This window comes from Leucopleurus acutus, assembly GCF_964270905.1.
Source record: "Leucopleurus acutus genome assembly, chromosome: 11".
In the NCBI taxonomy this organism is placed as follows: domain Eukaryota; kingdom Metazoa; phylum Chordata; class Mammalia; order Artiodactyla; family Delphinidae; genus Leucopleurus; species Leucopleurus acutus.
In genome coordinates this window covers 23,304,588-23,319,515 of record NC_139152.1, presented here as the reverse complement: position 1 = coordinate 23,319,515, position 14,928 = coordinate 23,304,588, and the positions used below count along the sequence as shown (strand labels likewise).

The 14,928-nt window shown below is 44.2% G+C and overlaps 1 protein-coding gene across 1 annotated transcript in view; it reads right to left on the bottom strand.

Annotated features, from left to right (window-relative positions):
* Positions 1 to 3,767: 3,767 nt before the first annotated feature.
* Positions 3,768 to 14,928, bottom strand: part of KLHL42 (kelch like family member 42) — a 21,452-nt gene continuing 10,291 nt past the window's right edge. Inside the window, exons 2-3 of the mRNA XM_082849362.1 lie at positions 13,781 to 13,974; positions 3,768 to 9,513 (exon numbers count right to left, since the gene is read on the bottom strand). Of these exons, the coding sequence (XP_082705488.1) occupies positions 9,062 to 9,513; positions 13,781 to 13,974 (646 nt within the window). The 3' untranslated portion in view covers positions 3,768 to 9,061. The remainder of the gene's footprint in view (positions 9,514 to 13,780; positions 13,975 to 14,928) is intronic.

Below are 14,928 nucleotides of genomic sequence, written 5' to 3'. Positions count from 1 at the left end.
CACATGCTGCAACTAAAGGAGCCCGCCTGCAGCAACTAAGACCTGGCGCAACCAAACTAAATAAATAAAATAAAAAGAAAGTCACCCATACCATTTTTAAAAAAGTTAATTGGGGATATAGCATAATAGGAGCACTCACAGGAGTGCTATCTCTTCATATTTGCGAGTCCATATTCAAGGGGAGGAGATTATACAAGGGTAAAGAGCACAGGGATATCTTAGAGCTCTGTTTACCATAGACCCCTACCTTTTAGCTTTACAGATGGATCCCCAAATACACACTACATCTCCCAGGCTCCCTTACAGTTAGGTACAGCCATGTCCCTAGTGCTGGCCAAAGAAATGTTGTATAGCACCTTCCCAGAAACGTCCTTAAGATACTGCTGGTGCCAATATTTGTCCCCTTGTTTTTGGAGTCCTTCTTGCCACCTGGAATATGTAATTTCAATGTCTGGAACTTTTTCAGCAATTGTGGACATGAATGACCCTAAGAATGGGAACCACATACAAGGATGATGGAGCAGTAGGATAGAAAAAGCCTGGGTCCCTAATTCTGTAGAGAGCTATACCCAGAGGGGTGCTGTTAAATGTTAAACAACAGGCTCTTTGGAAGGCAAAACCCTGACTTGTAGCGTTTGCCAATTTCTGTGACGTGACTACTCCATCATGGCCAATTTTGAGTTACCAATGTGACATCAGTGAACATAGAGTTGGGAAGAGATGTTAACAACTGGTTCTCACGAGCTGGAACAAGCCAGCCCAGCACACCATGGGCTGTACCAGCTCCACGCTGCCTGCCTCCAGGCTTCTGTTTCATCAGAGAAAATTAACTTCTCTTGTATTTAAGGTATGTTACTTTAGGGTTTCCGTCCCATGCAAATACACCTAGTCCTACGGTAATTTTCTCTAGTTCTCTCTCAACATTGAAATTTTCTTCACTTGGAATTTTGTCTATATGGATGTGTCCAGCTCAAAGCAGGAGAGTGTATGGGCCCAGGGTTTACTCTGCACAGCATTCACAGGAGCTGTCGTTTCATCCAGCCTCCTCCCAGTAAGATTGACCCCACTGCTTACACAGTAGAGCTTGAATAACTACAAAGCTCAGAAGGAAAGAGGAGGGTGATGATTGTGTCAGAGAGGCAATCACCATGCTTGACAGAGACCCCTGGGCAGGCACCGTGATGGGAAACGTTCTGAAGCCATGCAACAAGTCCACGAGTATGTGACATCGAAACGCCACTTTACAAAGCTGCCTTTGAAGATTGGTGATTTTCAAGACCCACAACAGAGCAGAAAAGACTTCAGAACAAATAAACATCAGCACTACTAGAAAACACCTATTCACCTCTTGGAAAACAGAGCTGGGAAAAGACACAGACATGCCTTTTCTTTAGGTTTTAGTGGCACAGAATCACTGTGCATGAGTCTGCCCCAGTGCAGAGGCTGGCCATTTACCACCAGCCCAGAGGTGATAGCTAGCATCTCCTCTCCGCAACAGGAATTTGTACCAGGGGTGCTGGCTACTATGTTGCAGGACACCTTGGTGTCCCTACCTGAACCCTCACTCAGCAATGGCACCAACAATCCCGGGAAACACAGGGTGGTCTCTTTTATTCCAGTTCCATTCATTCCAGCACATCTTCCAAATAAGTGTGGATGTGGACTTCCTCCCCTACTTCTTTGGTATAAGCTGTTTTTGAGGAATGGATTTCCTTACTCAATTTCCACAATGATCCCATAGAGTGGATACTATTGTTACCCTTCTTTACAGATAAAGCAACTGAGGTCCAGGGAGATACAGTAAACTGACCAAGGCTATACAGCTAGAAAGTGGCAGGACTGGGAAGCAAACTCAGCCAGTCTTGCTCTGCAGCCCATGCTTTTAACCCTCCTGCCTGCAGCCAGGCAGCCACAGAGGGTCACATAACATGTGCCTTGCAGAACTGCAAGAGCCACCTTTGCCTTGCAAGGGTGCACGAACAAAACAGTCAGACTGGGTTCTCGGAGGAGGCAAAGAAATAAGGTGGGAATTGTATCCCCAAACCCCTCCTGCCACATAGAGGCAACCATTTCCACTAAAGCAGCATTCCCCGGGATGTAGTCTGGAAGGGCAGAACCCTACTGCCTCAGGTTGTCCCAAAGCTGAGGAAGAGATTGGAGCCATCAAGCTGAGAGTGAAGGGTGGCGACAGAAATCACAAAGGTGGGCTCCAAGGTCAAGGAGCTGGGCTCCATTAGATCTGGGCCACTAGCCCACAGAGTTGCCAGAGATCAGATGTACCAGCATCTAATTGGGTTTTTAAAGGGTTTTGTTGCCAAGGAAATGTTTATGGCCTGCAGACAGGGGCCTGGGATTCCACAGTGCCTATAGAGGGTCTCAGGCTTCCTCCCCACAGCTCCCATAACCCTGCCAACAGGAACGTGGCCGCCACCTAGGCACACCCATTCACGCGCGGCCATGGAACACCCTGCTGCAGAGCAGAGCAGAATCACGGGCTCCCAGATTGCCCAGAAACCCACTCCACCACCAGGGCCCTTGCCAGCCGCTACCTGCAGGAAGATGTATGCCATCTGGACAAGTGACTGTTGCAGGCCGTTTTCCCTTCTGCCTTTCCCCAAATGGCAACTTGTGACCTGCAGTGCCTCAGTTTCCTCAGCTGTAAAGGGGGGTAATATTCATATTTACCACATGGGATTGCTGTGAGGATTAAATAAGTTAAATAGAAAAATGCCTAGATTTCCTGTCACAGAGTAAGTGCTCCGTTAGCGTGGGGTGTGTCCGAAATAGTTAACTTCTTCGTTAGTTTATAGACTGCCAGAAATGGGTGGTCACCCATGGGCTTCGGAGGGATGGATAATCCCTGACAACCCTGGACTTGGGACTCAGTGAGCCGTGATGTCACCTTTGGATACAGTAGCTAGATCTGATTTTTGATAGTTTCCCTTGGGGAAAAGATGAGTGTGTCTTTGATTTTTAATGGGGTAGTAGTAGTAGTTTAAGTTGGGTCATTCTTAAAATTGTATGTATAAGAAGGGCATGTGCATGCACACGTGTTCCCACAGGCGGGGCAATCAAAGGATAGAAGATGGGCATCAGCGACTTCCCTGGAAGTCCAGTGGTTAGCACTCTGCGTTTCCACTACAGGGGTCCTGGGTTCAATCCCTGGTCAGGGAACTAAGATACTGCTAGCCGTGGGGAGCAGCCAAAAAAAAAAAATGAAGAAGAAGATGGACATCCGTAGGCCATCATCTAGTAACTGAACCCCATTTTGTTTTCTGTTTTGCTTTGTTTTTATAAATTTATGTATTTATTTATTATTTATTGGATGCGTTGGGTCTTTGTTGCTGCACGTGGGCTTTCTCTAGTTGTGGTGAGCGGGGGCTACTCTTGGTTGTGGTGGGCGGGCTTCTCATTGCGGTGGCTTCTCTTGTTGTGGAGTACGAGCTCTAGGCGGGTGGGCTTCAGTAGTTGCGGCACGTGGGCTCAGTAGTTGTGGCGCACGGGCTTCGTTGCTCCGCAGCATGTGGGATCTTCCCGGACTGAGGCTCGAACCCGTGTCCCCTGCGTTGGCAGGTGGATTCTTAACCGCTGCGCCACCAGGGATCCCCTGAACCCCATTTTGTGACACTGACCCCCAACTTCTCTCAGCCTCGCAGACAGCACCATAACTAACACAATAGAAAAGGAGTTGTGTGCTTCAGTTTTCCTGGAGTGAGGGGCGCTTACAACAGTGGGAAGTGGTAGAAAACATAGATTGTGGAGGGACACAGCTGCTACACGGTGAGATTCAGACTTCGTTCTTTTATTCAGAATTAGAAGGACTCAGAGACCCTCCTCCCCATCCCTCTTCTCCCAACACTAGCAGCTCTCGCGACACGCCCCACGTGACTCCTCCTCCAGCCAAATGCCACCTCTCTAACTGGCTCACGCGTTCGTCTGGCCTTCCAGGCAGTCAGGAGCTCCCACCGCACGGGCCTGTCTCACGCATTGTCCGCCTCCTCCCAGCCCTGAGTCCACAGCTCATACTTCAAGGACGACATACACTGATTCAGAACTATTTTATTTGAAGAGATTTTCTTCTGTCGTTCTAAACACAAAGGAATGCTGTTTGAATAAGTGCTTCGTAGGCATCATTGTACTGAAATGAATCATGTGATGTGTTTACATTTCAAGCCACACTTGAAATTGAAGACTCAATACAACCTTGTCAACAAAGAATCAGTCATAACAAAACATAACTATTCATTCTACGGATTATCATTTTGCCTAAAATGACCACTAGATATGAAAACCTTGCAGAGACATCGAAAGAGTCCCCATTAAGTATTTTTTTAGAAAAATGACACAAGAATGCAAATGACATTTTCTTTCTCTTTACTAGTAAGAGACTGTGACATCCACTTGACAGAGCACCAGCCAACTCTATCAAGGTCATTACAGCACCCTTTGCAACTCAGAATTGACCGTCTTTTACATTTAATCTGTCTCCTACAGGAATGGATAAAAATGGTTACTTCAAGGGCAGAAGTCAGCCTGTGTCAACCGGTGTGTATTTTGTATCGTGTTCCTAAATTAACACCAGAAAATGAAAACTAAATACTCTCATGTGAATGAAACATACCCTTTGACAGTTATCACAAAGGCAAAAACTCAACCGACTTTCAGTCAGGACTAGTGTCTCAATGTCCATTTCTTTATTAATCCTTTTTATATAAGTGTGTTAAAGGCACAGGTACAAACGCATACGTGAACAGCTTGCTTCTCTCCCAATACCTGCTTCCCTGGCTTTGCTCCTCCTTTTCATGGGATCAAGCTGCTGAGCTCTCAGCTCCATAAGCTGTGGAGCCTGGTAAGTATTTTAAATAAAGCAGAACTCCTATCATTCTTTTCTGAAAAATGAAGTACAGAGAAGACTACGGAAAGTAGTGAGAAAAGAGCATACTGTGAAAAACAGAAACCAAGGATGTAATGTTCAGATCTAGAGAAAAGCTGGTTCATGATGACTGTTAGTCAACCATAAAGTAGGGTCAGACTGGAACCAGGACTGAAGAGGCAGGAAGGCCAGGGAGCCCCAGTGCGCCTGACAAAAGTGGGCATCTTCCAGACGAACAGTCTAGTTACGACCATCACGACAAACACTTTCACAAGGCTGTAAGCTCTTCAAGGCCGGGGATGGTGGCTTACTTATGTCTGTATCCCCACTTCTTAGCACTTTCTCTCACATGATAGATATTTAATACATATTTCTGGGAACCAGGGAACTGAGCTGAATCAGCTCACTGCTTTCAAAGCCATCTTGGGTGGTGTCTACTCACGTAATTCATTCACTCCTCTGCCTAAGGCAGGGATGACAAATCGACTTCATCTCACTCTGATGCACTGGTAGTGGATGCCTAGAAGCATTAATGACACAGATTTTAAGACCAGTTCCTGTCCGGGAGGAGAGGAGTGCCGCTCATTCACAATGCCTCCTTGAAAGAACGGTGGCACAGATGTTCTGCATTCCCACCCCTGGTGCAGGAGAAAGGCATCTAACAACCCACCCATATTCCCTTTCTGTTGCTATGCTGTCTCTCCAGTGCTCTGCACTAAGCCACTGCTTATTAAATGCTGGTCGACCAGGAAGCCCAAAGCCTTTCCACTTGATTTACCTGTGCAGCCAAACAGGTAGAGCCATGAATTTACCTGGAAATCTGAAAACACGGCATCCACACTGCTCGGTAATGGTTTATTGAAAGAGAACAGGCATTTACTTGATTACTCTCTCTGTAGAGAAAGAGCTTTGTCCATCTCAGTACAACTTTAATTGATATCTAAGGCATTTGGAATGACTTGGGATTTTGGTTCCAAAAAAATGGCAGAGTGAAATTCTCTTTGGTATTCATGCTTAATCTACATCTACTTGCTTCTTACTAGTATCCATGACCTTCTCAGTACGTCTTTGTTAAGATTTAACAAATACGGTTGAAATAGTCAACTCCTACATATTCATCAGAAAAACAAAGGGAGAGGCCTCTGAAACTAAGGGTGCAGAAGAGAAAGCCAGAAAGAATGACAGGAAGAACCAACAGCCTTCCTCTAACAATTCACACTCAGGACTCATTCTGCCATTCAGACCGTTCTCAGTGAAATAAGCCGCCTCTGGCAGGGTGGCCACCACCGGGGTCCTCTCAGTAACTCCCCTCCCTACAGAGAGGTCAGCACCCCTCAGAAGCATCTCTGAAAAGAAGGAGAACATGTATAGAGAAAGAGAGGAAACAAAGGGAGACTTTCAAAGCAACATTGCCTTCGTTACAGGTACAGCCTTTAGTGTAACATTGGCACCAGTGAGAGAACAGGGCTAAATTAAAATTACCCTCAAAATGCCAACACAGCTGATGTGTACAGCAGGAAGGACAATGTCCCAAATCCACAGATCTGTCCTACTGCACTTTCCACTTTGCCTACGTACCACTGGCAGCCCCAAGGAACAGTCTTGTTAGGAGTCTGCGTATCTTAGAGAGAGCTTAATATGCCAGATGTGTGCAAATGCAAATACACACACACACACAGAGATGCACATACACACACACATCAAACCTGGTTTATAAAAAGAGCTTTGTGGATCAGAGTATGCCTTCACTTGGTCCAAGCATCTAGTTGTCAGCATTCAGAAAATGGACCCAAAGAATGTAATGAGGAAGAGTTGGCAGGAATAATACTGTAGTTTTTACAATGTGGGTATTTACGAGCTAATCTCCAATTGTTTGTCCAGAATTAATTCAACTGGCTAGAATCTTATCAATATATAAGGATAAGCCTTAAAGATGTTAAGATCTATAGTAACAAAAGTTAATGCTATCTAAAATAAATTAGATTTTTAAATATATGTAATGAAATTCTTGGTCACTGGAAATTCAATTCTATAGTGAATATAAATTAATATAACTCTATTATTAAAGTACCATTTCCAGGAAGATTTCAGTTCAGAGGTGTTGTTTTTTTAAAAAAGAAAAAAAAAAGGCTAAGTATTTGAGAACAAATGGATCTGGCTTAGAAACCCTTAAATAGCGTTGAAAGGAGAGTGCTGATAAGATTTGGTGACAAGATGCAAAGATCTGTCTCCAGGTCCGCAATAAAGACACCTCATTTTACCTAACAGAAGTATTCCTGAAAAGTTATGCAACTAGAATTTTTACAAGTAGACCCTAATTTTAAAAATACCATAATATATGTACGGGACGCCACAGCTGCCCGGAAACCCTGGGGTGACTCCTTGGGTAAAGTGAAGCCTGTCAAGGTTACCGCCTCCTCTGTGACAGCTGCATGGTGAATGCATACTAGAGGCGCTCAGCACGTGTGCTGAATGCATGAATTTGCTGCAACAGTTTTTCTTTTTCTACGGGAGTTTCTTAAAGCGGGGCATGCTGAAACTGGAATGTTAGGACAGAAAGATACGGTCCAGCTCACAGTTTAAACTTATTCCATCACAGAAAGTCAGGGAATCTCAGAAAGTGTTTTTCAATGAAGATAAAATTTCTTTACGTGCGTGTATACAGGCATATCTTGTTTCATTGCGCTTCACTTGATTGCACTTCGAAGATAACGCGTTTTTTATAAATTGAAGATCTGTGGCAACCCCAGCTTGTCAGGTATAAGGGTTGGCATTTTTTAGCAACAGAGCATTTTTAAAGTAAGGTATGTACATTGTTTTTCTAGACATAGTACTATTGCACACTTAACAGACGACAGTATAGTGTATATATAACCGTTATACATGCTGGGAAACCCAAAAATTCTTGCAACTTGCTTTATTGCAGTGGTCTGGAACTGAACTATCTCTGAGATACGCCTGTATATTTTTAAAGAAATGCTGATCTGTAACTGGCAGAAGATTGTATTCATTTGTTAACTGACTTACTGTAAACAACTGCTTGAGCTGGGTTCCACTTGATCTACCAACCAAGGCAAGCAGAGCACCTTACCAGATTCCAGAAATCCTACCAGATCCATTCCATCTCTGTAGGGGCTTCTTCCCCTCTCTCCAGCACAAACGTTTCAAAGCTACCCTCACCTTACCCCACAAAAGCAAAGCATGAATTAAAAAGCCGAGATTAAATTAGAAAGGTGCCTGACAGAAACATAAAGTTACTGTTTCAAACTTTAAAAAAATAACTAAGTCAAATACAGTCAATAAAATAACTCTCAAAGGCATTTTTCCCCGTTATTTGGTGCTTCCTTTCCTTCCCACTTAAATTTAAGACTCGATTTTAAAAACACAGAGATCTGTCCTTTTAAAAGAACAGAATGAAACAATATATCCTCTCTTTTAAGAAATACAGAACGCCTAGCAATACAACCCATCTGACCACATAAATCTGCAATCTGCTACATAAATGAAATAAGAGGTTATACCTTCCTATTTACTCAGCATTCATAACTGTAAAAGAAGACTGGAAAAATAGCTGAGAATGTTTTTATGCAGGTTTTGGGGAGGACTGGGTACTGGTTCCGCTGGTGTAAGTTTCCTGGGAAGTCGTGTGCAAATAAAATATACGAACATAGAACCTATTTTAAATACACTGCAATATATGCGGGTGTGACCGGGGGAGAAAGACAGTGTTAATATGTTTGTCAAGTAAATTAATAACCAAAAAAATAATCTCTTACTTAAGGTATCAATGATATTTCAAGTGACCTAAATAAAACTGATTTTAAAATCATCTTTACCATTCATGCCAATTATTGACTTTGGCCCTTTACCAAGCAGGCACAATGAATCTTCTTTTTGAGAATCAGTTTCAGTCACCGGCCGAAGGGTAAAGGTTTTCATTTGTATGAAAACATTATCATGGATTTGCTCCCATAATTTAAAAATCAATAATTAAAAAAATAATAAAGTTGGTCTCTTTTTTCCACAAGTTTTCAAGTAATTAGTTCAAGTAGGTGTATTTACAGCTTTTGTATAAATGACCTAAAACCCACATTTTCCCTTTAAAAATCAGTCTCTCTCGAAATTGGACATGGTTCTTTTGTTTTTTGGTCTTGAACCAGGTTTCTTTTAAATACTAAGTCGATTCAGTCATGTCTCTGCTTTATTGGGCAGATAAAGTGAAGAGACCAGCAAGTTGTGTCCAAAGGCTGGGAAACGCCTAAAGGCTTCCCAGCTATCCGAAAAGATGTTGTACTTGAGGAAGACTCGGTGTTCCAAGCTGGTGGACAGGGTCACGTCTCTGCTCATGATGTAGATGCCGTCATTGTGAAGCGCGCACGTCAGGTTGAGGCCCGACTTGGACGTGTTCTCCTTGAGGTAGAGCCACTGGCGGGTGACAGTGTTGTAGGACTGCACAGTGAGCATGTCCTCGCTCTGGCTGCCCCTCCGGGTGGGCCCCAGCTCGTGGAGACAGCCCCCCACGATGTAGATGGTCTCCTCCACGGACACCATCTGCTGCTTGCGGATGTGGACGTCGCACGTTTCAAAGAGCGTCCAGGTGTCAGCGGAGGGGCAGTACTGCAAGATGTTCAGGTTCCGGTCTGAAAGGCAGGAAGAAGCCGCATGATGACACAGCGACCGGGAGCAAGGCCGGCTGCCTGGGCTGGACATACACGCCTACCTCCACCTGAGTGATTGGCTAACACAGAGGCAAAACTATTTCAGGAAAGCCGAGGTTGGGGAAATAGTTTTCGAAATGGCTGGGAGGAGATCCGTGCAGAATCATCCCCACTGGCCTGCCGGGTATGTCCCCTGCCTGGGAGGCTGTCAGAGTCAGGCCAGGCCAGGCAGATGAGCCGCTGTGACAGAGCACCCCCTCCTCCCTGGGACCCTTGCAACTTTGAGAACCACCAGGCCAACGTACAAAGAATCCGAGCCTCAGAACCCTCATCAGTATCTACTGAATGACTGACTGCTTAACGCAGACGACTGGCAGAGCCCCAAGAGGATCTATCCTTGACAACAGATTCTACAAAACAGGCCAAGCGAGCCGAGCAGGATCTCTGGAGCTGTCTAAAGGAAAGGACGCAGAGCTGCATGTCAGGAGAGATGCAAGCAAATCTCACCTCTGACCTTCAAGCCACAGAATCATTGGCAATTCTGTTTCCCAACTGTAACACCAGAGACACACTGGCAAAGGCCGTTCCCCCTTCCCCACCCGTTTCACAAGAGATGGTTAATTATTGTGTGGATAAAATCGGATGGTAGATGAAAGACTACCCTGACATCATTTTGAAGAGCTTTTTCCAGGAAAATTATTGCCTACTCTCTTTTTGAAAAATGCTTGTGAAATTTAAAATATCTAGCTTCATTTTTCTTTTTTTTTTATCGTTCTTTTCTTTTTTCTCCTTTTCTCCTCAAGGAAAGAATAAATGGAATATTTTAGACTGAGAAAAAAAAAAAAAAACTAAAAATGCTCTGAATTAGCCAAAATAATGAACTTTGTTTGTTGTTGTTTTTTAAACAACAAAATCAGTGAAAGAGACAGTCCAGCTTGGGAACTGATGCCCAAGTGACGCGCACAGCCTTTTGATGGCTGCAGAAGCTGGGAGGAGTACTTGATCCTGAGACAGAAGGACCCACTCACAGTGGGCAGTAATTAGAGCTCCACTGTGCTCTCTGATACCAAGTCAAGTGTCTCCTAAGAGGGCACAGAGGGAAGGGAAAGGAGTTCAGATCCTGTGTGTGCACCCGTCCGGAGCCTGCAGAAATGTCAAAATTGTTACAACTTCTGTTTTCCACCAAGACTATGACCTCCCCTCTTTCTTTTCTTTGTAGCGACTGTGATACAGCTCATCCTAGGAGTCAGCCCTAGGGAGTCTGGTTACTAATCTATCCAACTAGTGCCCCTTAGTAACCCCTCCCCACCCCACGAATAAAAGACTTATTCTAGCACAGCTTCAATGTATTTATTTCTCAGGTCCAGGTCTGAAGGTCCTTCCAGGTCTTCTGTAAATGTTTTCTCTCCTCACCCAACAAGGGCTCAGACCATGATGAGGTCGTTTGAGTTGGCGGAAAGATCTTTCTGCTTTTACATTTAGAGTTGATTCTGACATTTAACAAATCACCTTTCTTCCTTTTAGTGGTTACTACTGCTTTCTATCGAATTTCATTTCTTCAGTGCCGGCCAAAGAATTAAAACAATCAAAGAGCTATCGTAAAAATCACAAACTCTTCCTTACTAAATTTTAAAAGTCTCATCTAACGTAAGAAGTCGGCAGGCTACAAAGCCAACCTTAAGTCCTGAATTTTTTTTTTTTCATGACAATTATGACTTCTTGTTTTCAAGACAAGGAACTATTAGGAAGTGCTGGGAAGAGCCCAAGCAGAGGAGGGTGGGGAGCTTCAGAGGACGAGGAACTGTCCTGCCCTCCCATCGTAGAAAACTCGTTTTCAGTCCTTACACAAACAGTCATCCGTCCACGTCACCTAACCATCCCATCATGGGGATTTGGCTCGGGGAAGCCGGGACAGGAATCACAGTGGGTGGCCCAAGTCAAGAAGGCACTTTAGTAGCGGCTTGTGAAACTAGAAAACACACAAGCAAGGGTTTTCCAGGTCAACTCTAAAGAACATTTGCTCAGTCAGGGTCATGGAAAAACTAGGAAATCTACCAGGGGCATAGTCTTCAGGTCACAGTGCTTCCTGTCAGCGCTTCCCAGCTCCTGGTTAGAAGAGAAGCCAAGGGATATGTGTGCATTGGGTCAGCCCACAGGGCGCATTCTGTGTCACAAAATCTAGGGAGGAATCAGAATTCTTAGAAATGTGCAAAAGTAAATAACTGTATTTACTTTCCTAGGAGAGAAGACACACAGATACACATAGAGGTACATATGCACGCACAGGAATTCACCCGGGTCTATGGTTTAGTCAAGTCTATAAAGTTGACCACTGTAACCTGAACACCAATGTTGAAGGTGAAAGAAATGACTGCTAGGTCTCATTTTCTTTCAAGTATCCGTAAAGGAAAAGCTGGCAATTATCTTAGCATCAGTGAAGAGTCACTAGGGACAAGTAATGAAAACTTGGAGTGAAAAAGAAAAAATCTCACTGTTCTCCTCTTCCCATGTCACCACTGCATCTTCTTAAACGCATAAATAAACATAACCACCTGCAGAAAGCTGAATGGTGACCCCTTGAAGCATATGTTCGTCTTCTAACCCCCAGAACTTTTGAATGTGACTTTTTATTGGATGTAATTTAGTTAAGAATCTCAAGACGAGGTCATCCTGGATTACCCAGCTGGGCTGTAAATCCAATGAGATGCATGTCTTTATAAGAGACAGAAGAAGAAGACACGGATACACACAGAGGAGACAGAGGCAGGGATTGGAATCATGCAGCCTCTAGCCAAGGAACACTTGGCGCCACCAGAGCCGGGAAGAGGCAAGGAAGGTTTCTGCCCTAGAGCCTTCAGGGGAAGCGTGATCCTCCTGACACCTTGTCTTCAGACTCCTGGCCTCCAGAACTGTGAGAGAATACATTTCTGTTGCTTTAGGCCACCAAGTTTGTGGTCATTTGTTAAGTCAGCCACAGGAAACTAAAACACCGCCTACCACCCTCCCCACCAATCAACTGTTTAGAGGTACTCTAAGAAGTGTTCATCAAAATCTTTCGCTGTCACCAAAAAAAAAAAAAAAAAAGTAAATCAGATGCTCATAAAATACCTTACATTTAACTTCTTCCTCAAACATATATCCCCAAAACAAGACACATCTGGTTATGTTGAAAGAATTTTTGCCACCTACTTCATATTATTATTATGTGGATTTCTGTTCTTTGCAGTTATAAATGGTCACATGCAGCTTCCTGGGGCCATCAGCACACGCCTGTTATCAGCCAGGGCTGGAGAGCTCTGTCCTGCCCACATCACACCATACAGGGGTGATAGGTTATTTCACTACGTCAAATATAATGGTAACTCTACTACCTCAATGTGTCTAAGAGTCCAGTTATGCCTTTTCTAAAAGTTCTGGGCATTATACAGTCAGACAGACCAAAAGAAGAAATAAACTGCCTTGGCCATGAGATAACTTGGAAACAACTGCTTTATGGGAAGGAAAGAGATAACAGGAAAGACACACCTCTTCCTGGTGGTCCACCATTGCCTTTCTTACTGTTAATAATAGAAAACCAAGTAACAGAAAACCAAGCTGTGAGATGCTTCCTACCAAGACCAGCAGTATAAAACCTCTGGAGAAACTTTTTATTTCCACATCATTAACTATAAAATGCCCACCCACAAAAGTGAAAGACACATATGTACGGTTTAATAAACAGCACAGCCCCTTCCCATCACTGGTCAGGAAAGAATCCTCTTCCTGTACTTGCTCCTTCTATGATATGGGAACAACCGCTTGGAGCTGAACTTCTGGAATCTGTATCTGATATGCTTGTGCCCAAACACAAGGGAGAAAGTGAAAACAAAGATCTGCAAGAATGCTGTGGCACTAAATTCCATAGTGTTGGACGGGGCGGATTCAGTGTGCGTTTGGGAGAAGGATGGGAGTTACCCAGCCAAGTCACAGGATGGCTGACCACAAGGTGGGCTTTCCAAAGCAGGAAGAAAATACATTTTGCTCACAGCTCCCCCCCGCCTTTCAATTTTCATGCTCACACAAAGGCATCAAAGGCCCCTCCTCTCCAAACTGCCCCTGTCATACAGGATGCTCTTTTTTCCAGATATGTAAATATATACTATGTAATACATAAAATCACACTAGAGGGTTTCCTCCAGCCCCTGCTGCCCTTTCCCAGGCTGTCAAAGCTCACGTGTAGGAGGACCACTTACTAGGTCCCTTTACTTACCTCTCGTAGTATATCCTCCAATGACATAAATGTTCCCCTTACACTCACACGCAGAAAACTCAGCCAGAGGGTTTGGTAAGGGTGCCACGAAATTCCAGGCATCCTGCTCAGGGCTGTAACATTCAACGTTAGAAACGGCCTGCCCACCAATGGCATAGAGTTTTGAATTAACAGCCACGAGTTTGAAGTTAGACCTGAAAGAGAGACACAAAGGCCCACAAAGTCAGTTCTTTTGATCATTAAGAAGACAGGGACTTCCCTGGTGGTCCAGTGGTAAAGAATCCACTTTACAATGCGGGGGACGCAGGTTCGATCCCTGGTCAGGGAACTAAGATCCCACATGCCTCGGGGCAACTAAGCCCATGCGCCACAACTATTGAGTTCACACGCCTCAACGAGAGAGCCCACATGCCGCGAACTACAGAGCCCATGCGCCCTGGAACCCGCGTGCCACAACTAGAGAGAGAAAACCCACACGCCACTAGAGAGAAGCCCACGCACCACAACGAAGAGTCTGCGTGCCGCAACTAAGACCCGACGTAGCCAAAAACGTAAAATAAATAAATGATAATTAAAAAAAAGAAGAAGTAAGACAAAACGGACTTTCCCGGTCCAGTGGTTAAGACTCCGCACTTCCAATGGAGTGGGCACGGGTTTGATCCCTGATTGGGGAACTAAGATCCCGCGAGCTGCACGGCGCAGCCAAAAATAAAATGTACAGCTTTTGAAAGCGAAACATTAGGCCAGTATAAACAAGAAAATGAAGTAAGACAATGGCATGATCTGCTAAAGCAGCGTGAGGAACCTGCTGGATATTTGAAGGAAATGAGCTCTCCAATTTGGGTGCTATTCTGCCTGGGGACAAAGGAATGACTGAACGGCATCTCAAATTTCACTCTTGTCCCCAAGAATCCACAGGTTTGGTGCATTCTCCAAACTTTAGCTATTGAAGATAAGCAATTTTCAATATAACAAGGACTAATCTTGCTTTGCTTAAACCAAGAACCACTTTGTATGTGCTAAACTCAATACCTCTATACTTCAAGAAAAATAAATGTAAAAATACACTTCAATAAAAAATAGAAAAACCCCCATTGTAAATCAACTATACTTCAAAAATAAATAAATAAAATAAACTCAATACCTCT